This window comes from Talpa occidentalis, unplaced genomic scaffold, assembly GCF_014898055.3.
Source record: "Talpa occidentalis isolate TD23 unplaced genomic scaffold, MPIMG_talOcc4v2.1 talOcc4.9, whole genome shotgun sequence".
Lineage (NCBI taxonomy): Eukaryota > Metazoa > Chordata > Mammalia > Eulipotyphla > Talpidae > Talpa > Talpa occidentalis.
This window is the reverse complement of record NW_023605305.1, coordinates 31,286,861-31,311,988: the sequence shown is the minus strand read 5'-3', so window position 1 is coordinate 31,311,988 and position 25,128 is coordinate 31,286,861. Positions and strand designations below refer to the sequence as shown.

Genomic DNA, 25,128 nt, shown 5'->3' with positions numbered 1-25,128 from the left:
GAAATTATTCACGAAAAGGAAGTTAACAAGACAATGGGAAGCAGAGCAACCAAAGAAAATCTCCCACAGGTGGGAGAGAACAGCCAGGTACAGTTGGGGTGAATGGGCCCCCAGGTTCCACTGGCATTGCCACATGCCCTCTCTTGGATCCTTGGGGAGTCAGTGATCCAGTCACCCCTGCTGACCTTGGCAGGGAAACACTCCTGCACCATCTGACTATAGCTCGTGTGGGGGAGGACAGAAAAATGCCATTTTAGTATTAACAAGACAGAGGGAGGCAGTCTATCATTTCTGGGCGGGGTGCTATCCGTCAGCAAAAAATGATCTGCTAACTCTTCGGGAAGCATTAAGAGCAGTGATAGGAGAAATAATTGCTTATGCCAAGTGCAAAGAAAAGATGCCTCAGCGGAATGGAATGGAGGCCTTTAGCAAGGCAGGTGGATTGCAGGAGGAGGGAGAGAGGCCAGGCTCCCTGATGACTCCCGGCCAGAGAAAGAAGCCGGAGGGGCAATCTGGAACCAGCGAAACTCAAGTGTGGAAAGGTCCCCTGGAGGCACCGCCAGAGCAATTACAAGAGTAAAGGGAAAGTGGAGGAATGGCAAGCAGCATCATAGCACAGAGATGCTGGAATAAAAGAGCTGGCTCGCCTTCTTAGGAAAGGGAGGCTTTTCCTCCTGAAAAGCCCTTCACACATATAGCTTCCTCTTCTCTAGTCCTGCTCCCTCTGGAACTAGGCTGCTGCCTCTTGATAAAGCTCCTTTCTCACCCCCTCACTCCCTCTCCTGACTGAGCACGGACTCTCCTGGGTTCACGCAGAGTGACAGAAGCAGCACTTTTGTCCCTTCATCCCAGACCTAACCCTGAGATCCCTCATTCCTCCAGTTGCACAAGAGCTGTGCTCTGGGAATATTTTCTTTAAAGCCATACTTTTGTAATTTGAATAACAGCTTAATGGCATTATTAGAAAAAGACAATTATAAGAAAAGACGCAAAATAATTTGTAAACATATAATGCAATGAGAATAGGAAGGAAATATCAACAAATGTTAACAGCAAGGAGTTGGGAATGGCTGATACTGCCTTTCATTATACGCTAATGGATTTTCCAAACTATTTAGGAGTAAACATGTGTTACTTCTAAAATGAGTAAAAAAAGCTCCTAATAGAGCTAATGAAAACCAACTTCTAAGGCTGACAAAAATCCTACTACAGCAGCCTTTAAGCCGCTGGTTTCATTTGTCAAATACCTCAAGTAACACACCGTTGCCAGGTGAACCTTCCTGGAAGTTTATTTTGACCAGATCCTTCTCCTGCTCAAACCCTGCACAGGTCCCTCAGCCCAAATCAGAGGGGCATGTCTGCAGCCCCCTGACCACCCCATGTCACTGCATTAGAGTGACTAATGAGAGGTGCTTGGGAGACAGAGCAGTGGGGTGTATCTAATGCTGCTCCTCCAGCTCCTGTCAGAACCCACACAGGTGCCCCACTACTCTGCAAGTCTTAATGATTCCAAACCTTCAGCTTCCACGGGGGCTCACATTTCACAGAAGGTTCTCAGTGTAACTTGAACATCTGAGTTCTTCTTACTAAGAGGCTGGAACTAAGTGTAAATTCAGAAGCTGCTCTTCCAGAATCCATGAAGTAGTTTAGGATTGGGACAGACATCAGGTGTTCAGGTCAAGGAAAATGGGGACTCATTTCCACAATCTACAGTCACTTCACTCAATGCTTCCCTAGGTCTAAATGATCTCTGTTAGAGAAAGTGGGGAAATAAAGAAGCTAAACTAATTTTAAACTAAAAGTACCCCTAAAGCTCTAAACAAGGAAGATGGTCTCCAGAGGGCTCAGGGTTGAAATGCTGAGAACAGACCTAGTTTCCCAAGAGGGCAGCAGGCTACGTGGTGGGCTAGACAATGTTAGCCCTGGGTCTATACCCCATACCTCTCTGACACACAACTGGGAGAATCTCCCGGGCACTGCTGTCTCTGGGTCATCTATATCCCAGGACATAGCACAGAACCTGGAAGGCATCCAGAAAGAAATGATCTGAAGTCAAGTTGTCCCCAGATTGATGGCAAAAGCCCCGAACCACGAGACTGTTTACTGAAGAACCTGGAGGAGCCACGCAATCCATTTGTTTGCTTTTTATATCTCCTTCCCATGCCAGGGAGTATATCCATGTGTGTGCAGAGCCAAATACACACCCACACACTCTCACAGAATGCACGTGCCGCTGAGCAAACAGGCAGTGTGACATTCCAACACTTACGACCTACTGCCAGAGCGAATTCTAAAATGTTTTTCTTCCTCCAAATCTTACTTGGCAACTTTGTGATCCTGGGTAAGTCTTGTAACCTCTTGGGCCTCAGTTTCCTCATTTGCATAAAGGAGATAATAGCCTCTCCTAACAGGGATATTTTAAGAAGTAGAGCTGCTGTGTGTAAAGCACCTAGCCTGCTCTAGGGATAGTTGAAGGATTAAATGAATTTCAAAAACATATAAAGGGGTTAGAATAATACCGGACAAAGAGTAAGCACTCAATATAAGAGAGTACCCCTGTTACTAATTATTACTTTTACTGTTTTTTTCTTTCTTTCTGGCTCATGCTTACATATTGAGCAGCTCCTCTCCCGTCAGAATCCTTCCTAAGCCATTTGTGTAGCTGTGGACAAGTTACTCCATGTCTTTGAGTCTGTTGTCTAAGGTGAGGGGGAGAAGCTGGCTCCTTTTTCTCACTAAAGATGTTACAATCCAAAGAACAATTCCTCTGCAGTCACATGTTTGCAAACATGACTAGATGGTTTCGAGGAGATTTCTGTAATGGTTGCTTCCAAAGTAGATACTTGTTTTTTTTTCTATATAGGCAAGTTATCTATTTCTCCATGGGAGGCAGAGCAAAGAGAGAAATCTCATGTCACTTATCAAAGCAAACCAAAGTAGAAGTAAACAGTGGCCTGAAAGGCAGAAAAAGAATTTTTAAAGAATTAATAAGTGATGAGACCATTAACAGCACACAGAAAGGGTTTGTTTTCTTCCTCCCTTTTAATAAGATTTTTACCTTAAACACTGTGTCCCTTTAGGAAAGGGAAGAAAAGTTAATAAAGGAACCTATCACTCAAACTTAATTTTTCGTATGGCAAATAAACTGCTTTAATGAAAGGGCTGAAATCCCCAGGTTTGGCACATTAAATTTTCATTCATAGTAGAGAATGAAAATTATTGAGTCGGCCATGGCATCATGCAATTTAAATCCTAGAGCACCTCAGAAGCCCACTTTGCTGCTAGGTGCAAATGTGTTGGCACCGGGTGGGTGGGGGTATGGGTAAAGGGATATAGAAAAGGGAGGGAGGCAGATAGGCTCTTCACAGAAAGAAAATAATCAATGTGCCTTGTCTCTAGAAGCACTAAGTCTAACAGCAGGATGGGCTGGAACATGCATTCTAAGATCAGCCAGCTCCACTCAGTCTTTCAGGAAACCCCAAGGGCTTCCTGAGATACTTTAAAAAAAAAAAAAAAGCAAAATGGATGGTTGATGATTTGATCCTAAGCTCTTGGGGAAGTTTGAATTTCCTGTAGAGGAAAGAAAAGTACCTTTTTCAGTTCAAGGTCAGGGTGTCTATCAAGGGAAGAGTAAGTGTCTGACATTCTAATGCTGAACCAGAGAGCACAGAAAAATCAATCAAAGCCACGAATACAGCTCTCAACCTGGTATGGCCTGATCTAAGAGTCAGGTGATCTGAGCATCCCATCTTTACTTAAAGCATGAAAATAGGTATATTTTTCCTTCGCAAGAAATTAATCTTCCTGCCTCTCAGAGGGCAACCCCATGATTAAACAACTCTCGATTATTTTTTCCTTCGAGAACTCCTGGGAATTGATTCTAAACCGAGACTGACACAACCCGAATCAGGCACATTTGGGGGTCTTTGTGTATTACAGACTCTGAGAATGAGGGAAAGCAATCATCTTGAGAAATAAGCTAAACTTGACTGCAAAAGTAAAGCTGCTTAAAAAAAAAAAAATCATACAATAAATTCCAAAAAAGAAGGTTTTTGCTTTGTTTTGCTTCTGTTTTTGTTTTGATTACCTCCCAGCTAAGATTATCTTTACCAATAGTCTCCTCTGCAGCCTGGATGGCGGAAAAGTAGCTTTGTTGGAATGAAAACTTCTGGGTATGTGTTTCCAGGCGCCGAGAATGGGTGCCATGTATAGATTTCCATTCTGGGAGAGGTTTCTCTTTTGTCCTACTTTGCGTCAGACCTGCTGTCGTGAGGATAAGAGCGCCCAGGAGACACCTCCCCATGGCTTAATAGGCTATGAAGGATGGGACTCATTAATTGGCAGGGAGCTGCCCCCAAACAGGATGCTGCCTGGAGGTGAGGGAAGAAGAGGAAGAGAGGCCAAGGAGAGGCAGGCTCCATCCAGGACACCGCCCTACTCTTGAAGGGGTGCCTCAAAACCAACAGCACCGCCTCCTGAGGGATTCTCACCAGGTGAAATCTGAAACGAGTGTGACAGTCCAGCCACAGAAACCTCCCACTGCAGGGGCTGGCTCTGGACAACTGACTCTTTCTCTTCCAACTTAAAAACAACCCCTCCTGAGATATTATCTACTCGTCTGATTATTTTCAGATGGGTGGAATGTCACTTTTTCACTCGTTTCTTTTCTTTGTTCCCATCAATTTTACAGTACGTATCCCTATCACACTGGTTGTTTATAACTCAGTTTCCCTTTTCAAGTCTCAGGTAGGGTCCTCTTCACCCTTAGGTAAAGCCAAGTTGTTCAGTCTGGCACAGGCTGCTGCCCACTTTCCAGCCTCCTCTTTTCATCATTTGCCATCCCCACTTAAGCCGTATTACTTTGTATGCTGTTTGCACTCACAATGTTTATGTGACATTTTCACAGCTTTGCAATGCTGTTCTCTCTGCCTGGAACAGGTTTCCTGCATCAGCTTCTCCACAGGGCTCTGTTCCAGCCATCTTCACAGACCAGGGCTCACCCGACTTCTGTCCTCTGCCTTGGAGGTCCCATAGTGAGGGGCCCGTTCCCTCTACTCAGTCCTCACTTCACTCTGCTGTAATGGCCTATGGCCCCCACTTAGTACACTGGACGGTTAATGCCCTTGAATAAAGAGTACCACTTCCGCTCCCTCATAGCCTGGGTTTATCAGATAAAATCGATGAAATCCAACCAGTGCCTCCCAAATCAGGAGCCAGCATATCACCTCTTACCTTTATGGTTTTGGTCTGGAGTCTGAGTCCATTTAAAGTGTTGATGGCTTTCTCTGCATCCTTTGGATCAATATAGTTAACGAATCCATACCCTAAACTCTGTCCTGTGGAAACATTTTTTAAAAAAGAGACAGAGAGAGAGAAAGAGAGACAAAGAAAGAGAGCTCAGTATCTTCATAGAGGTTACACTTCCCATTTGCAGTGAGTCAAACCCCTCCTCTAGTGTATGCTTCCTTTTATACCTGGGTTTATTCTGAGGTGGAGAGGTTTCCAGTTCTTTCATCTCTCACTCTGGTTGGCCTTTATTTTTTTTATTTTGTTTTAAGATTTGTTTATTTATGCATATAAGAACTGTGGTGTAAGCCAGAGGTACAGGGAGTGAGAGGATACACCAGAGAGAGTAGGGAGCAGAACAGGCAGATCTACTGAAAGACACTGCTAAGGGGAGCAGTGGGAAAGGCAGGGGAGGTCTGCTGCACCATGTGCGTCAAATCCCTGGCTGGGGATCAAACTCATGCTGCAGTGGCTGGCGATAGCTAGATAGCACTGTCTTTAATCCCTGTGCCATGAATGGGCAGGCACCCCTGAACATGTACATCATCTGTACACATGTGCCCACTAAGTCTGAAAGAGGTGGGGCAGGGTAATAGAAAGAAGGCGGGTGTGGTTTGTTAGAAGGGACTCAAACTGGAGTCCTGGGACTCGCCTATCATTTAGTCTCCTGTCCTCTCCCTCACTTCCATTTCTACTACGGAGATAACAGTACTTGCCACAGACAGGTTTGAGACATGATACATAAAATGCCTACCAAGTACAATGACTAGAACATAGTAGCTGCTCAAGAAAGGAGAGCTATGCTCTGCTCAGTCCTATGAAATTGGGGCAAATGCTGATGCAGTAGCTGCGTCTGCTGTCTCAGCCCTGCCAGCCACACCTACACGCAGAGGGATGTAGCAGAATCTGAGCAACAAAGACCTGAGACATTTATAGTGAAGACATGATCAGAATTTAAAGCAGCTCCTACAAATCATTTGTTGCCCTCATTACCCTCTGCTCAAGAACGATGAAAAAAAGAAGGGGTTTCTATTGGAAAGAACGGGGAAGTTCCTAACACAAAGAGGAGAGTGCAAACACATCCTGCAAAGAGGATTTAGCTACTTTAGATGGAGATGGCATCAACTTGTCTGCAAAGAGAGGTAGCAAGTGACAGGGCTCCCCCCTAAGTGAAATAAAAATAATGTGCTTGCGATCGTGCCACTGATTATAAATAGTCCATCAGCTCTGCCATGTGTCATCAGCCAGAAATATCATTAGGAAACTTTACATTTTCTGACATACCCTTTAAGAAACACAGAGCTTAGGGTGGCTGCAAAACCAGCTTGAACTTCCCAGGCAATGTTATTGATTTGTGGGCGGCAGCAGAGCCGAAGGGGAGGAAAGTGACAGGACGTCACATGTCAGGAAAGACTGATTACATAAAGCTCTCTTTGGAGCACTGGGGCCAGGGCTGGGAGACAATACAGCAAAATGCCTGCCATGTCCTGGTGACAGGAGCCCATTTCAGCAGCCAAAAAATCTTTCCAACAGCTTCTGTTTTGCTGGTACATGTCTGTGTTTGTGTTGGTTGTAGGAGGGAACCTGGGAAAACAAGTTGGGTTCTGGATCAGAAAACGGGTGACTTTTGTTATCCTTTATAGGATGGAAGCAAAGAGAATCATGAAAAAACTCAATTGCATTTTTGTTCCCCAAATGGAAAACCCAGGAAGGTTTTTAAGCCTTCCATTAGGATATTCCTTCATGTTTTAGAATAACAGGGTCAGAATTTAAAAGGTGGAGTAGACCTTGCTAGATATGCCTTTCACTAGTCAGAATTAGTAACCGAAGGAATAGAGAATACTGAGCCCATGCCAGCTGTTGTGACCCCTCTCTTTCCATTTCACCATGTATGTGTGAGTGTGTATGTGTGACATGCATGTGTGCATGCAGGAAGCAGAGTGTAACGGAGGTATGTGAATTACAAGACCTTGCCATATGTTGTGAGCAACATTTTTGCAAATCCAAAAATACAAGAGACTAATTTCATTGGTTTAAAAATATCATTTATCCTAAATTTGGCTCCACCTCATCAAGCCCAACTAAATTCACCTAATTAGATCCATTTTCATCATGCAAATTTATCAGTCCCATTTACCTTGTATATAAGAGAAATCTTTAATATTGTTGTATTAAAATATTCTTACAATTATTTCTTTTAAATAGTGCACCAAGGGGGGCTATTTTAAAAGCAAAAATCTCAACGACAAAACTTGCATATAAAGTTCTAGGAAACTGGTCCATCTATCCAGCTGAATTTAATTTGTGTAAAATTAAAATGAAATATGCAAAAACTATAAACACCTCTTAACTGCAAACATCGGACCTAAATCCAAAGTTTGTGATTCATCACACTGATGAATATATGTGCTTACCAGAGGGGCATGTTCTCTGATATTCTTTCTTTCATTCTAATTATTCGTATATTTATGGAAATCTACAATAAATGTAGTGGCTACAGTTTTTCCATTTTGTTTTACTTTTGTTTCAACCTTGGCTTCAAGAAGAAGGAAAACACACTCAGGTCCCAGAAAGATCCTGAAGGTCAAGTGAAGGAAAGGACTTCTGTCCAATAAGATGTGTCAGATCCACCCCACCTGCTTGTCTCCGTCCCAAGCCTACCATCACCCTGGAACCTGCCTGCTATCAGCACAACTGTGCTATTCTCACCTGCTCTCCGGTAAGAGTGAGACGGAATTTAACATCCTTGAATGAGGGTGCCTTTGGGAAAACTAAAAACCAGATCAACAGTGTTTCAGAAATGAAGGGGGAAAAGACTGGAGAGTCTCCTTGATATAAAATAATGAACTACAAACTCTAAAACAGAATGCTGCATTGAATAAGAGAACAGAGGTGGAAACAACTGACTGAATTGAAAGAAATGAGATGAACTGGCTGCACCATGAAAGTGCCCATGGATAGCTGGATCACGAGCTGGCTTCTTCACGTACTTCTTACCATCAGAGGAATCCAGCCAAGTCTAATAAAACATACTCTATGGCGCTAAGCACTCTTTAAAACCCTCTAGTGAGGACTAAATCCCTAGGTAGAAAATATAAAAAAAATCCCTCACTTCTTTCAGAAACTGTTTTATAGTGGGGGTCAGTGAAATGAGGAATTTTGTTTTAATTTTGGAGGCCATCTATTGGCGATGGGCTTTGTTATTTTTTTAAATTAATACAATTTTATTTCTAAATACATAAATAAATGCAAAAAGAAAATGAGCAGACTTTGGAAAGCTATTTTTAAAGTATTTTTTTTCTCTAAGTCTTCAGACTAAAAACAGTTGTATCTAACTCAAGAGAACATGGAAATTAATTCTCAACCTTCCCAAAGGTGGTAGCATTCTTGTGCTGTTTCTGTTAAAATCCAAGTAATCCAGTGCTACTTCTATAAGAAAAAATAACTGAGAGTTTTAGAATATCGGTGTTTATTGTTCAGTTTCAGTCAGTCCTGGTTTTATTAAAACTAATATACCTTATATAAACTACCTAAATTTTTCATAGGTTTTATTTATTTATTTATTATTTAAATTTTATTTTTATATTCCCCTTACAATTACAACTCCCTTATTTTTTTGACCCCAAGCCCTCCTTTCCCCACCCCCCCACCCCCCATAGAGTGTTTCTGGTTCATAGTTGTTTGTTGATTTTGATATTTTCTTTCTTATAGTTATTCTTTTTCCTGGTCCCTTATTTAAGTTTTCTAGATTCCTGCTATGAGTGAGACCATCCGGGTATTTTTCTTTTTCTTTCTGGCTTATTTCGCTGAGCATGATCCCTTCCAGCGCCATCCATGTTGCTGCAAATTGCATGTGTTTATCTTTTTTGAATGCTGAGTAATATTCCATGGTGTCTATGTACCACATCTTCTTGATCCAGTCACCTATTTTTGCGCATTTGGGTTGTTTCCAAAGCTTAGCTATTGTAAACAGTGCTGCTATAAACATAGGGGTGCAGGTGCTCTTTGGAATTGATGTTTCTGTGTCCTTTGGATAAATACCTAGAAGTGGAATTGCTGGATCATATGGAAGCTCTATGTTTAGTAGGTCCAGAAATCTCCACACAGCTCTCCATAGTGGTTGGACCAGTTTGCACTCCCACCAATAGTTCAGGAGAGTTCCTTTTTCTCCACAACCTAGCCAACATTTGTTGTTGCTAGTTTTTTTAATGTGCCATTCTCACTGGTGTAAGACGGTATCTCATGGTCGTTTTGATTTGCATTTCCCTGATTACAAGTGATGTTGAACATTTTTTCATATGCCTGTTGGCCATTTGCATTTCCTCTTCAGAGAAGTTTCTTTTTAGCTCTTCTGCCCATTTTTTGACAGGATTATTTTCTTTGTTTTTGTTAAGTCTCACCAGCTCTTTGTAGATTTTTGTGATCAGCCCTTTATCATTAGTGTTGTGTGCAAAAATGTTCTCCCAGTCAGAGTCGGTGGAGTTTCTCTTTGTTTTTGTTATTGTCTCTTTTGCTGTGCAGAAGCTCTTTAATTTGATGTAGTCTCAGCTGTTTATCTTTGCCTTCACTATCACTGCTTTGGGTGATGTGTCTGTAAAGATGTCTTTGATGTACATATCACGGAGTGTTTTGCCTATATTTCCTTCTATGTATTTTATGGTTTCAGGTCTTATGTCTAGTTCTTTAATCCATTTTGAGTTGGTTTTTGTGCATGGTGTTAGGTAGTAGTCAAGCTTCATTCTTTTGCATGTAGCAACCCAGTTTTCCCAGCACCATTTATTGAACAAACTTTCTTTGCTCCAATGCATATTCTTTGCTCCTTTGTCAAAGATTAGTTGACCATAAATCTGTGGGTTTATTTCTGGATTTTCTATTCAATTCCCTTGGTCTGTGTGTCTGTTCTTGTTCCAATACCATGCAGTTTTGATGATTATGGCTTTGTAGTATAGTTTGAAGTCTGGGCGTGTGATGCCTCCATTCCCTTCTTCTTTTTTTTTTTTTTTCCAGGAGAGCTTTGGCTATTCGGGGTTTTTGATGATTCCATATGAATTTCATCAATAATTGTTCTATTTCTTTGAAGAATGACATTGAAATTTTCATTGGAATAGCATTGAATCTGTATATTGCTTTTGGTAGGATGGCCATTTTAATAATGTTTATTCTTCCAATCCATGAGCAGGGGATGTCTTTCCATTTCCTTGTGTCCTCTTCTATTTTTTTTAACAGTGTTTTATAGTTTTCTTTGTATAGGTCCTTTACCTCTTCTGTTAGATTTATTCCCAAGTATTTGATTTTTTTTGTTTCGATAATAAAAGGGATGTTTTTTTTGATTTCTTCTTCAGATTTATTGTTTGTGTATAGGAAGGCTACTGACTTTTGCGTGATTTTGTATCCTGCCACTTTACTGAACTGATTGATGAGTTGAATTAATTTTTCTGTGGAGTTTTTGGGGTTCTCTATGTATATTATCATATCATCTGCAAATAGTGATAGTTTGCCTTCTTCTTTTCCTATTTGGATTCCTTGTATGTCTTTCTCTTGTCTTATTGCTCTGGCTAGGACTTCCAGTATTATATTGAAAAGCAGTGGTGAGAGTGGACATCCTTGTCTTGTTCCAGATCTTAATGGGAATGCTTTCAGCTTTTTGCCATTAAGAATGTTAGTGGCTGTTGGCTTGTCATATATGGCCTTTTTGATGCTGAGGTATGTTCCTTGTATCCCAAGAATTTCAAGGGCTTTTATCATGAATGGGTGTTGCACTTTGTCGAAAGCTTTCTTGGCATCTATTGATATTATCATATGGTTTTTATATTTCTTTTTGTTGATGTGTTAGATAACATTGATTGATTTTTGGATGTTGAACCATCCTTGTGTCCCTGGAATGAATCCTACTTGGTCGTGGTGAATTATCTTATGGATACATTGTTGGATTCTGATAGCTAAAATTTTATTGAGGATTTTTGCTTCAGTGTTCATTAGGGAGATTGGCCTGTAGTTTTCTTTTTTGTATGTTGTCCTTAGTTCGGTTTTGGTATTAGTGTAATGTTGGCTTCATAGAACGTGTTTGATATTATCCCTTCCTTCTCAATTTTTTGGAAGAGTTTGTGAAGGATAGGCATTAATTCGTCTCTGAATGTTTGGTAGAGTTCATTTGTAAATCCATCAGGTCCTGGGTTTTTGTTTTTGGGGAGGTTTTTGCTTACCATTTCAATTTCGCTACTTGTAATTGGTCTGTTTAGGTGTTCTATTTCTTCTTTATCTAGCTTTGGGTGATTGTAGAGTTGTAGGGATTTGTCCATCTCCTCTAGATTGTTAAACTTGTTTCCATATAACTGTTCATAGTAGTTACTGATTATTCTTTTGATTTCTGCTGTGTCCGTTGTGATTTCTCCTCTTTCATTGATGATCCTGTTTATTTGTGCTTTCTCCCTTTTTCCTTTGTGAGCCTGGCTAGGGGTTTGTCTATTTTATTGATTTTTTTCAAAGAACCAGCTCTTGGTTTCATTGATCTTTTGGATTGTTTTTTTAGTTTCAATTTCATTTATTTCTGCTTTTGTTTTTATTATTTCTTCTACTGGTTTTGGGGTTTTTTTGTTCTTTTTCTAGATCTTTGAGCTTTAAGGTTAGGTTGTTTCTTTGAGTTCTTTCTTGTTTCTTGATGTGAGCTTCTATTGCTATATATTTTCCTCTTATTACTGCTTTTGCTGTATCCCATACATTTAGGAAATTGGTGTCCTCCTTGTCATTCAATTCAAAGAATTTTTTAATTTCTTCTTTGATCTCCTCATTAGTCCAGTGGTCTTCTAGTAGTGTGGTTTTCAATCTCCATGAGGTAGGAGAGTTCCTTACCTTCTTTTTATGGTTTATTTCTAGTTTGATGCCTTCATGGTCAGAAAAGATGCTTGGTATGATTTCAATCTTGGTGTATCTGTTGAGGTTTGTCTTGTGCCCCAGTATGTGATCAATCCTGGAGAATGATCCATGTGCACTTGAGAAAAATGTGTACTTAGATTTTTTTGGGTTTAGTGTTCTATAGATGTCCGTTAAGCCCAAACACTCTAGATCCTTATTTAAAGCTTTAGTGTCTTTACTTATTTTTTGTCTTGTTGATCTATTCATTGTTGATAGTGGTGTGTTGAAGTCTCCCACCACGTATGTGTTTTCTCTGATGTCTGTTTTCAAAGATGATAATAGTTGTCTGATATATTTTGGTGCTCCTTCGTTAGGTGAATATATGTTAATGAGTGTTATTTCTTCTTGAAGTATTGCCCCCTTGATCATAATGTAGTGACTGTTGGGGTCCCTTTTTACCTTTTTTAGTTTGAAATCTGTTTTATCTGATGTAAGTATAGCTGTTCCTGCTTTCTTTTTTGGTCCATTTGCTTGTAGGATTGTTTTCCATCCATTAACTTTGAGTCTATTTTTATCTTTTGTAGCTAAATGTGTTTCCTGGAGACAGCAAAAGGTTGGGTTTTGTTTCTTAATCCTGCCTGCGACTCTGGGTCTTTTTATTGAAGAGTTTAGTCCATTTACATTTAGAGATAATATTGATATGTTAGCATCTGTATTTGCCATTGTGTTTGTCTTTCCTTTGATTTTATTTATTCTTTTAATAACTTTTTTTTTTTTTTTGGCCTTTTGTTGTTATTCATACCTCTGAGGCTCTGGCTTTAGGACTCCTTGTAGTATTTTTTGAAGTGGAGGTTTAGTTGTAATGAAATTCCAGAGTTTCTGTTTGTCTGGGAAGGTCCTTATGCTTTCTTCATAGAGGAAGGAGAGCTTTGCGGGATAGAGTATTCTTGGTTGGCATCTGTTTTCCTGGAGTCTGTTGACTATGTCCCTCCACTCTCTCCTCGCCCATATTGTTTCTTTGGAGAAGTCTGATGTCAGTCTGATTGGTTTTCCTTTGAATGTTATCTGTTTCTTCCCTCTTGTCAGCTTCATTATTTTTTCCTTGTCCTGGATTCTTGGGAGCTTTACTATTATGTGTTTTGCTGTGTTTTTCCTTTGTCATGGAAATATGGTGTTCTTCTTGCTTCTTGTATATCAATTTTCAGCTCCTTCTTCACATTTGGGAAGTTCTCTTCAATTATTTCCTTGAATATTTTCTCTCTTCCTACATCTCTCTCCTCTCCTTCTGGGATTCCTATAACTCTTATATTTCCTTTCCTCATGGAGTCAGATAGTTCCCGAAGTCTTTCTTCAGTCTTTTTCCTTCATACTTCTCTTTCCTTTTCTGTTTTGGTTCTTTTTATTACTGTGTCTTCAAGAGTACTTATTCATTCTTCCATTTCATCTATTCTGCTTTCACTGCTTTTCCCAGAGTTCTTTAGCGCCTCCATTAATTCTTTGATCTCCTGCATTTCTTTTACTTCCCTCTTTAGGGACTCAATTTCATTCTTCTGAGCGTTGTTTTCCTTAATGACTTCCATCAGTTTTTTCATCATGGCAATTTTAAATTCTTTTTCTGGAAGGCTCAGAAGTTCTTCCAAGTCACCATAGTTGCAAGCTGGTAGGTGGGTTTTTTTTTTTTTTTTTTTTTTGGTGGTGTGTCTTTTTTCTGAGGTGTTGCTACTTTGCTTGTAGTTTTTCTTTTCCCTGCTGCCTGTCTTCCAATTTGCCTTATGCATTAGGATACTGTGCCGCTGGTACTGGCATCTTTTTGCTGCTGGTATCTGGCATCTTTTTGGTGTGTTCTTTCGGGAGTTTCAGAAACTGTCAATCCAAATGAGTCAAAAACTGTTATGCCAGAAGTCTAGTGAGGCAGTACTTTGTTCATGGTCACTGTCACAGAATCTCTCCTCCTGTGTTTAGGTACAAATGTGCGTCTTGAAGTCCCACAGTCTTCCCTGGAGGTGGGGCAGCTGGATTTCACTCTGGGTTCCAAATCTCTGGATCCTCCTCTGGGCTCCAACTTCCTGCCAGGTGGGACCGGGCTTGTGGGGGCCTTCAGCTCACCTCTGACTGCGCAGGGAACCTTCTCCCTCTGGCTCCACAGGAAGCCTTCTGCCAGATTCAAGCAGTCTTTACTGAGGAAAGGTTCCTGTTCTAAAATGGTGCTTTGGAGATAGGCACACTCTTACGCGTGGCCGGTCTGCCCCGGCCGTGGGTGCCCGCTCCCTCTCTGGGTTCGGACTGCTGGCCTGAAGGGGCCTGGCGTGGGCAAACTTCCCAGCTCACCTCTGGCTCCTCTGGGAGACTTCTGATTGGCAATGGGCTTTGAACTGGCAGCTTGGTATTTAAATATATGGAGAAAAATACAGTGGAAACCCATTCACAAAGAATGCCAACACTATTTCCAATGGGACCAAGAGAGCCAGTGTGCTGGGGAGGCCCAGTGGAGCCAGTCTCAAGCCTGAGCTAAGGGTGTGTGTATCTGCACCCAAGAAATAGATAAGGTCTTTTTATATTTTTCTTATCCTTTTATCAGCAGTAATAAGATTAAACCATACAGGTATTGCAACAGTATTTTCAGAACAGAAAATTAAAATAAATATTATTTCTGTTACCAATTTATCATTTATTAACGCACTGAACAAATTAAAGAATAAATTCATTAGTTAGGTATGGAATCATTGATTAAGAAAAAGTAAAATCAATACAGAAAAAAATAGATGGAACAAAATAAAGACTGCCAAAAAAAAAAAAAAAAAAGACTGCCTCCAAATTTTAGAAACCATAGAGAATATCTGAGTCCTTAAAACCCACATGGCTCTTCAACTCTTACATCTGACTAACCCTTCATACTGCTGCCCAGCAGACATGTGTAAAAGGTTCCCAGGGACCAGGCACCAGCTGGAGATAAATCCTTGCCATTTGGGATGGAAACTTAAAATCAGAATGTAGTGTTCAAGGGCAAACGGTGATAATAATAGCTACATTTTAAGGCACTTCAATGTGTTTTGGATTTAACAGGTTCTTGTTTTTAAAGCTTGTCTTAAATATGAATTTGAAAGTTTTTATTAGATATTTATTTATTTATTCATACAAGCACTGGGTACAGTCAGAAGCGCAGGAGGGTGAGAGAATTCACCAGAGCCAGAGTGGGCAGCAGAATAGGCAGGAGGACTGAGGTACACTGCTGAGGGGAGCAGCGGGTGGCAGGAGAGGTATATGCGCCATGTGGGACCCTCGCCGGCGGCCGGGGATCGAACTGGCACTGTAGAGGCTGCGGGCAGCTTTGCAGCCCAGCGCTCAACCGCTGCGCCACTAGGGAGGCCCTGAAAGTTTTTATTTTTATAAACTATGCACACACACACACACAAATGGTTCCCTCCTACTACAACAGGGCAGTGTCTCTATTCTTTTAGAATAATGTGTATACCTAACCTTCCCCGCTTCGAAACTGAACAATTCTCCCCACAAAGTCTACCTTTGTATCCTTGCACATAGCATAGCCAGTTCTCAATATTTGTTACGTGAAGAATGGATATGCACATTTATACTAATTCTCAGTTTCTAGAAGCAAATGACCAAAATGTTTTTATGATTGAGGCAAGAATGTGTAGAGAAGGGGTGCCTTGGGAATTCACTTTGCATTTGTGAGAAAGGGAGAACTCTGTAACAAGCCGACACCAGGCACTGGAACAGAAAACAGAAAATGTCCAGGGTGTGCTCTCCTCCTGCAAGGATCCGGTAAATGATTAAAAACCATCCCTGCCCACCTCTCCACAGAGGGTCTGCATTTCCAAAGTGTTTTCCCAACCATTAAGTTGCGTTTCATTCTCTCAACAACCCTGTGGGAGAAAGTCATCCTTTTACAGATGTGGAAATGAAGCTCAGAGAGAGGGGTGCCTTGCCATGGTCACAAGGCTGGATCCTAGTCGAGCCCAGAGGTCAAACGTTTCCAGTGAGTAGGCCAGGAGGGCAAATAGCATAGGCTTAGTGGGTCCTCTGGTCTCTGTCAAGGGCATCTCTGCCACCGCAGTGAGAAAGCAGGCACAGACAATAGGTAAACAACTATGTGTGGCAGTAGGCTGGGTTTGGCCTTTGGGTCATAGTTTCCTGACAGTCTGGTCTAGATTTTTGATTCCAATCCAGTACCCTCTGCCATAACCACAGTTATTCCATTGACACTGTGAAGCTCTGAAATTCCCATGTTTGGTATTTTTGAGTTACTAGAGAAAAAGTAAATTAGCTTCCATAGTTTTCACTAAAAACATTTTTATTCAAACTTTAGAAAGTATCAAGATCATAGTCCTGGTCATTCTGGATGGAATTAGCCCTTCCTTGTCTTTTAAATTCACGGGGATTATTCCCAATGTGATACCCTCATGGCTGATGGCAGCAGCAGAGAAGCTGTCCCTTTGCACTGGCTGGAAGGAATCTCAGCATTTCTGCACTGCCAACCTGCACGCCTTGCTCTTTCTTTCCTCAAAAATTGTCTTTCGCCAGAAACCGCACAGCACCCTACTCATCTGCAAAGCCCCTAAGGGGTGGCCAGATGGGTAGCTGCTGTTGATAAAAACTGCTAAGTTGAGTAAGGAGTTTTTGTGGATTTAGAACCCCTAGCTCAGGCTGAAATTCTGTTCTGAAAGCACATGATAAAATCCCCAGTCACCTCAGATCATCTGCATGGCGGTAATACACTGCTGGGTTAACCGTGGCCAATTCTGAATCCTAGGACTCCCTCCTTTCTCGTCCCTCCCTGCTGTTCTCTGCTGTGTCTGCAGCCTGGAATTCTATCTGAACACACCCACAAGAGGGTCAGAGGCCTGTGGCTGGTTGTTATTGCATACATACATGTGTGTGGAGCTCAAAGGCCAATCTTGCTGTATAACCTTAGTTAAGTCATTTAAGCTTCATCAGCCTTATCAGGTCCCTTATCTGGAAGAGAAAGGATAATCCCTTATCCTCACAATCAAAGGATCACTGTGAGGATTAACTATACTAACATGTAGACGAGCAGTGAGCAGCTATGATTTATTCAGTGCCTACTTTGTGCCAGGGACTGTGCCAAGTGGCTTACTAATGTTTTAGTTTAATCCTGTATGCAAAGGGTTGTATAGACCCATCGTGAATGTGAGGCCAGCTCACCATCTGAACTTGTGTGGAGAAGGAGAGTGAGGCCAAAAGGTTTAATAACCTGCTCAAAGTCAACCAAGAAGTAGGCTCCTGGGCTAGGAATGCAAGAGCCCAGCTCTGTGGTTTCCCAGCTGATGCTTCCTCTCCACAGAGTCTGGCCTCTGTGCAGGGCCCAGCAATGTCTGGCATCAGCTGAGTCTTGCAAAGGACGCACACACTCAGCACTGGGGTCTCTTTCCCCTTCTTATCACTGGCTGGGGTGCTCTGTGACTGTGGAGCATCCAAGCTTCTGCTCCTTCCCCATCTTGCTGGCTGTTCATATGTGTTGGGCAGTCTGAGTCCTGGCTTTTCTCCAGTCAACCCTGTGCTGGAAGAGCCAACGACTCAGAGGATTATATTCTTTCTGTAGTTTACACAATTGCCTCCAACTAAGAAATGTTTAGATTCTTGCTCCTCCAAGTGGTCTGTGTATCAGCATCACTGGCATCGTCTGGGGACTTATAAGAAGTGCAGATCTCAGGTCCCATCCTGGACCTACTGGATCAGAGTCTGCATTCCAACTTAATGCCATGATGTTTTATTAATTTCTATATCCCTAGGACCTACCCAAGGGCTCCATGACATTGTAGCAGAACCAATAAATGTCTGTTGACTCAAGGAATGGATATTACCTGTTCACATGCATATAACATCTATAACATCTTCTTATCCACATTCAGTCTTCCATGTCACAAACAGAAAGATACCAGGAAGAACAACAAAATCTTTATCAGGGCCTCACCAATGTCCAGAGGGTGTCACGAGAGGTATGACCAGATACCAGGAGACACAGCTGAAAGACATGCAGACTTTAGTCTGAAGGAGAGAAGACTTCAGAGGTGCTCAAAGTGCCTTCCAATATTTGAGAGGCAGTTATGGGAAGGCAGGGGTAGACTTGCTATGTGAAGCCCCAAGGGAGAGAACGAGGATCAAGCAATGGAAAAAATGTGAGGGAGTAGATTCTTTTTCCTTGATACAAGGAAGAACATTCTTACAATGATTTTATAAGGAGGTGGGCTGACATGTTAGGGGGTAAGATCTCCATGACTAGAGGTATGCAAACAAGAGACCAGAGCAACACTTGATCATGAGATGCTGCAGCAATCAGCAAGACAGATGCGTGGATCCCTTCTAATGCTAAGATTCAAAGGTTGTAAATTACATTTATTTTAGGCCCAGTGTTCACAACTCATTTGTTTACCCTGACTGAGAAGGTACAAATAATAAAGAATATTAAGCATCTATTATGAACCAAGCATTTTGCATACATTGTTACTTAAAATCTTTATAATCTTCTGAAGTAGGCATTTCTATGCCTGTTTTGTAGAAAGGAAAAATGGATCCTAGAAAGGAGAATGTGCCCAAAGATACCTGGATGGAGAATAGCAGCCAGGCCCGTCTGATTCCTGTGCACTTTCTGTTGTGCCCTGGTTTCTGGAATATTTGCTTATTTATATGCTAAACACCTGTCCTGACATGACACAGCATGCAGAGACTGTAACAGAGCCTGAGTTTTTAAATAGTTTCTCCAAGTCCTCTTTCCATTTAATTCCAAAATATAACCCAAAGTAACCCAACTTCTTCTAACTCGCTGTGCCCATCAGCCTGGATCGGGTGCACATAGAATGACAGTCTTGGAGAGGACTTTGATATCTAATCATCTTCAAGTCTCTTCTACAGATTTGGAAACTGAGGGTCAAGAAAGAAACAAGGAGTTCATGGTCTAGCAGAAAAGAGCCACACCTATGGCTAAGTGTTGTGATAATGAGGAGAGTGGGATTTTTGGAGACTATGATACCTGAGCTGAGACTAATTCGAAAAGGTTATTAGGAGATAGTTGGGCAACAGATAGAGAAGGGATTTCAGGAGGGGACAGCACCAGTGTGCATCCCTCAAGGAGACAGCACTGCCACTCATTTGACAGTCAGCACTTTCAGAAAGCCACTAAAAATGTCAACACCATTTTTACAGTGAAGCTTCATGCATATATGAGACCTCCCTCTATCTCTGGCAGAAAATCAGGAGTCATTTTGGCATCTGAAGTTTTGAGTGTGTCTACTTTCCGCCAACAACAAACACTATTGAAACAGACAGGACCCAGCCTTCTGTATTCTGAATTCTCAAAGTATTTAAAATTATATTCAGCCAGTACATGGTTATTTCCAGTGGCTACATTCTGGCTTCCTAAATAGATGTAATTTTCCAGAGGCTGAGAACTCATCATGTGGCCTCAAGATGGTAATAAGCAAAGCACTCAGTGCATGGTGGGCATGTGATATAAACTTGTCAAACCAAATGTATTCCCAGTGGACTTTAAGGACAGGGACATGGGTCTTATTAATCTTGCTATAAGCAATATCTGACACATAGTAGGCTTTCAGCAACTTTATGCTGAATGAATGAATGAATTCAATAAGTGAATAATGACAGAGTTACCCTTTTTTGAGTGCTTACTTATGTGCCATTTACTGTGCTGAATGTTTTTTTTTTTCTTCAGCTTTATTGCAGTGTAATCAACAAATAAGATTGTAAGATATTTGAAGTGTGTACCATGGTGATTTGATATACATATACATTGTGATATACATATACATCTTGCAACTAAACACCACATATTTCTCTTTTTTGTGTGTGTGTGATGAGAATATTTAGTTTCTTTCTAAGTGCTCTATTTCTACCATCTAATCTAGTACTTAAAATAATCCTATGGCATTATCATTGTGACTTAAAATCAAGGAGACTGATGTCCAAATGTCTGTTTCTAAGATATAAGTCCATCTAGCTTCAATGTCCATATAAGTTTATTTTATTTTATTTTTATTTATACAAGAGCTGGGGTACAGGCCAGAGTTGCAGGAGGGTGAGAGGATTCACCAGAGACAGAGCAGGGAGCAGGATAGGCAGATGGACTGAAGACACTGCTGAGGGGGTGGTGGGTAAGACAGGAGAGGTCTGCCTCGCTATGTGGGATTCTCCCTGGCCGGAGGCCGGGAATCAAACCGGTGCTGCGGAGGCTGCGGACAGCTTCACAGCGTGGTGCTCAACCCGCTGCGCCACCAGGGAGGCCCCATATAAGTTTTTAATAGAATTTCCTGACTTTAGTGAAGATAGCAACCGAACTGTTCCAGTAGGTGCTAAAACAATGCCTCTGTTAAGTCCATGGAAATTCAGAGCACATAATAATGTCCTGCAGTCTCCCAAATGGGAATGATCATTTACAAAGCTGCACTACCCCACAAAGAAAGCCAACCGATGGATTCTCAAAGGAATGTTTTTTTATTAACCTTTTTTTGGTTTGTCCTATAAAAGAAGTAGCTCCAAGTGACAGATCTTCACATATACATTTCAATAATAAACTGCAATAAATGAAAAACCTGAACTAATTTCAACCTTATTTTTCTTCTGTCTGTTCAGGAAAGAAAGGTGATTAAGTAGATAAAATACCAGTATTGAGTACTTAGTTTAAAAAGAAAACTGAAAGGAAAAATATTCAAGGGACAATGGAAGTGTCAGTGACAACTATCTCACCTTGAGCATTTATCACACAAAAGGAAATATTCAGACTGATGACCCTGGGGCAAAGAGAGATTCTTAATTGAAGCAACATTAAATTATGTACAGAATATTCTTGCAGACAGAAAAGAATAGTCACACATATAAAAATATTTCTAACAAGGGTTGAAACAAAAAGGGAAGAGTTTGGCAAACTCCCAGCTAGCCAGAGAAATGAACCAGAATTCTTAATTCTTGGTTGGCTTTTTCTCACAGGAAACAAATGCCTGGTTGTGAGACAGACAACCTCCAGAATGGATGCAAATGGATGCAAACCAACAGGTGATTCCAGAAATACAGCTGATGTTAGAAGACAATTGAGCAACAAGAGAAGAGGCATAGAAAATTTTCAGGTTAATATTAATCACATACACTATAATTAGACTTTGGGCAAAATGAGACTGTCTGTGGGTAAAAGGAACTGCTGGGCACTAAGACAAAGGTTTCCAAAGCTCTTATAAACATGATACTTACAAAGGACATGTGGAGATTCCTGATGCCTTGTTGGGATTTCGATTAAATAAGAAAAGTTATGTGAGAAGGCTTGGCATGAGGGTAGATGGTTCATAAATATTAGTGGAGGGCCTCCCCTGGTGGCGCAGGCGGTTAAGCGCCACACTGTGAAGCTGTCCGCAGCCTTTCCAGTGCAGGTTCCATCCCGGCCGGCCAGCAAGGTTCCCACGTGGTGCAGCAGACCTCTCCTGTCATGCCCGCTGCTCCCCTCAGCAGTGTATTTCATCAGTCTGCCTGTTTTGTTCCCCACTCTGACTCTGGTGAATCCTCTCACCCTCCCACGCATCTGGCCTATACCCTAATTCTTGTATAAATAAATAAATAAATCTTTAAAAAGGTAAATATTAATGGAATAAAATCTATTACAATAACCTTTATTCAAAGTAAAAGAAAATGCATGGCTTTTGATAAAGGAGGTGAGATAAAGAACTTGTCTGTGCAGAGTTAAGTCAGGATGTCAACTAGAAGCTGGAGAAGGACTTGGGGTTCTCTGGCTTGGGTGGGGCTTACTACCAAGAGCTGTGTGAAATGCAGAGATGAATACCCTTTCCCTAGCCTCAAGGAGTTCACTGATAGTAAAGTGCTGGACATGAAGCCCGTGATGTGCTCTAATGGCTCAGTTCAGTTTCAACAAATGTTAAGAAAGAAGTCCCCAGATCCATGAAAAAGAAAAGAAACAGGAGCTCTCCCTTTCCACCGCTGAGCTTGCAGGTAAGAAAAAGAAATAAAAACCCAAGAACAAAAGAATCCATGCAGAAACAGGTCTGTAGAGCAGGAACTGGAGAGAAAACCTACTTCTGATTTATTTTTAAGAAGCTAAGGGCTTCTCAGGGAATGGCTGTACAACCAGGGTGACCAGGCCAGATTACACTGAGTCAAGTACCTGGGAGAGAGGAAAAGGGAGGAGGCCTGGGAAAGTGCCTGAGAATCACAAAATGTAAACACGGTCTCATGGGTCAGCTCTTACAGGCAATGGAAAATGAAATGTCACCCTGATCATAAAGAAACCAAACAAATCCAGTATTTCAATTATGCTCAGAAGGCTTTGTACTCAATAAACAATCTTCAATGAAAATGCCTCGTATGTGATAGGACCATGATGTTGCTAGAGATGGTTCCATTTGGCACCATTTTTTGTTCCTCTTGGGAGTTGATGACACTCTTTTAGGACATTAGGACCTCTACATGCCCACCCAGGCTTAGTAAAGGGCCCCACCACCTCTTTTTAATTTTAATGAAAGGTCATCAGATGGGAAGCGCTAAACGGTTTCCTTTCCTTTGACCCTAACTTTATCCCAATGGAACTCCATTCTTCCCTCCGGGCTTAGAACATATAGTTCTCAAAATGCTGGAGGGAAAAACTGTGGCTAATATTACCTTTTTTTTTTAATAAGACAGAAATTATATGAGGCAGGCATTTTTTTTTTTTTAAGATTTATTTATTTATTTATACAAGCACTGGGTACAGTCAGAAGTGGAGGTGGGTGAGAGAATTCACCAGAGCCAGAGCGGGGAGCAGAGCAGGCAGACTGAAGTACACTGCTGAGGGGAGCAGCGGGCGGCAGGAGAGGTCTGCGCGCCATGTGGGACCCTCCTCCAGTGGCCGGGGAGCAGCCGGGGATTGAACCGGTGTTGTAGAGCCTGTGGGCAGCTTCGCAGCCCAGCACTCAACCACTATGCCACCAGGGGAGGCCCTAATATTAGTTATTATCCCATTACTTTTAAGACTTACAATGCACATCAGCATAGACTCAGAAGTAGCAATAAAAACAAACCCATTTTTAAATTGGGTTTACTTCAGCTTTCCAAACTCATATGGTCACAGAATCCCTTTAAAAAAAAAAAACAAACACCCATTAAACATCCTTGGGGAAAACATTTAGATGGGATTTCCATATGAGCATTATTCTTTAAAAGAGGACAAAATTCTGTCCCAGGATAAGCCTCAGGTGGAGTGCCTAGGTACCAACTCTAAGCTACAGCTCCAGAGATACCAGAGGGGCCAGCAGAAAACAGGGAGACCAGGCAGAGAACACGTAAATTCTCTTTTCACTGTAATAGTCTATGATTCTGTTCTTCGGAAGACATCACACAGAACTTGCTTCTGGGGTAATGCAGACCCAGGGCAGAGATGTGCAGTGGAGAGAGGGTCAGCCAGCTGAAGTCACCTTTTTGTGTTACAAGCTGTACAGGTCTGGTTCTAATACACTATGTGTTAGCAGTCAGTGTGCAATGAGTTCAAATAGTTTCACTAGGAGAACCAAGGACCCACAGAAAAACAAACAACTGTGTGTTGTATGGATAGCCCAGCAGGGGGTATACACTCATAGTTACACACGTACAGGCACACACATGTATATTATCCAGACTTAACTAACTAGATGGCTGAGCCTAGGAGGCAGTATTAAATACAGATAAAAATAGAGGCTTTGGAGGGCCTCCCCGGTGGCCCAGCAGGTTAAGCACCACGCTGTGAAGCTGTCCGAAGCCTCTGCAGCACAGATTTGATTCCCGGCCGGCCAGGGAGCAACCCACATGGTGCAGCAGACCTCTCCTGCCTCACCCTCTGCTCCCCTCAGCAGTGTCTTCAGTCCGTCTGCCTGTTCTGCTCCCCACTCTGTCTCTGGTGAATTCTCTCACCCTCCTGCACCTCTGACCTGTACCCCTGTTCTTGTATAAATAAATAAGAAATAATAAAAATAAAAAAGAGGCTTTGGAGCTGAACGAACATGGCTACAACTTTGTTCTACCATTTAGAAGCTGTGTGACCTTGCACAAGTTACTTAACCTTTCGGAGCCATTTCCTCACCTGTGAAATAGGGCCAATAATACCTGTATCTCATCGAACAGCTCTAAGAACTATACTACTATACTGTAGCTGCTCTTCTGAGTATTTTACATACATTGATGCTTGCAATAGTCCTGTTGGGGAAAACTTTTAGATGGGATTTCCAAATGAGCATTATTCTTTAAAAGAATAAACTGAGGGATGGAGAGGGTAAAAATTTGCCTTCCAGGTAGTAAGCTGTATGGCTGGGATGCAGACATTCTAGCTCTTAGTCGCTAGGCTATCCTGCCCACCGTGGTCCTGGATTATTCCCCTGGAAGGCACAGATACACATACACAAATATGACACCCTGCACTTCTTCCTCTCTGGTTTTTTAAAGTCTGCTGCTTTTGTTATTAGTTTATTACACGGTGCGGTTCTAGTGGGCAGCATAGAGATACCAGCTTCCCAAACAAAAGATCCACAGAACAAACCCAATCCTGAGAAATGTTAGTTCATTCTGAACGATGACTCACAACCCCTATTTCCACAAACAGTCTGCTAATTAAACTTTCTTATGAACTCTGCTAACCAATTTTTCCAATGCATGGAGGAAAAATCATACATTACAGACCGGAATTCAAAATCTAATATTAACAGCACAAGTAGGATCTGTGACATTGTAATCTGATCAGCATGAGCATTAATAACAGTTAGACACTGATGTCTGAGAGAGTTAATCAGCTTTTGTTGAGATGTACATAGATAACTGAACAAAACATCTGGAAGGCAGACTAGAAAGCAAAGCTACCTTAGCATGGGGGTTAGTATTTGCTTTACTCCCATAAACCCCCAGCTTACCATGTCCTGTCTTCTAGGTGAACAGTAATATCCTGAATTAGTGCAATCCTTTAACAACTTACAACACATTAGCAGCCCACCTGAG

At 41.6% G+C, this 25,128-nt stretch overlaps 1 protein-coding gene across 5 annotated transcripts in view; it reads right to left on the bottom strand.

Moving 5' to 3' along the window:
* The window catches only part of ELAVL4 (ELAV like RNA binding protein 4), a 137,302-nt gene that overhangs the window by 18,808 nt on the left and 93,366 nt on the right, over positions 1–25,128 (bottom strand). For all 5 annotated transcript variants that reach the window (XM_037499561.2, XM_037499560.1, XM_037499562.2 and 2 more), the window contains exon 3: positions 5,233–5,336. In XM_037499561.2, the coding sequence (XP_037355458.1) occupies positions 5,233–5,336 (104 nt within the window). The remainder of the gene's footprint in view (positions 1–5,232; positions 5,337–25,128) is intronic.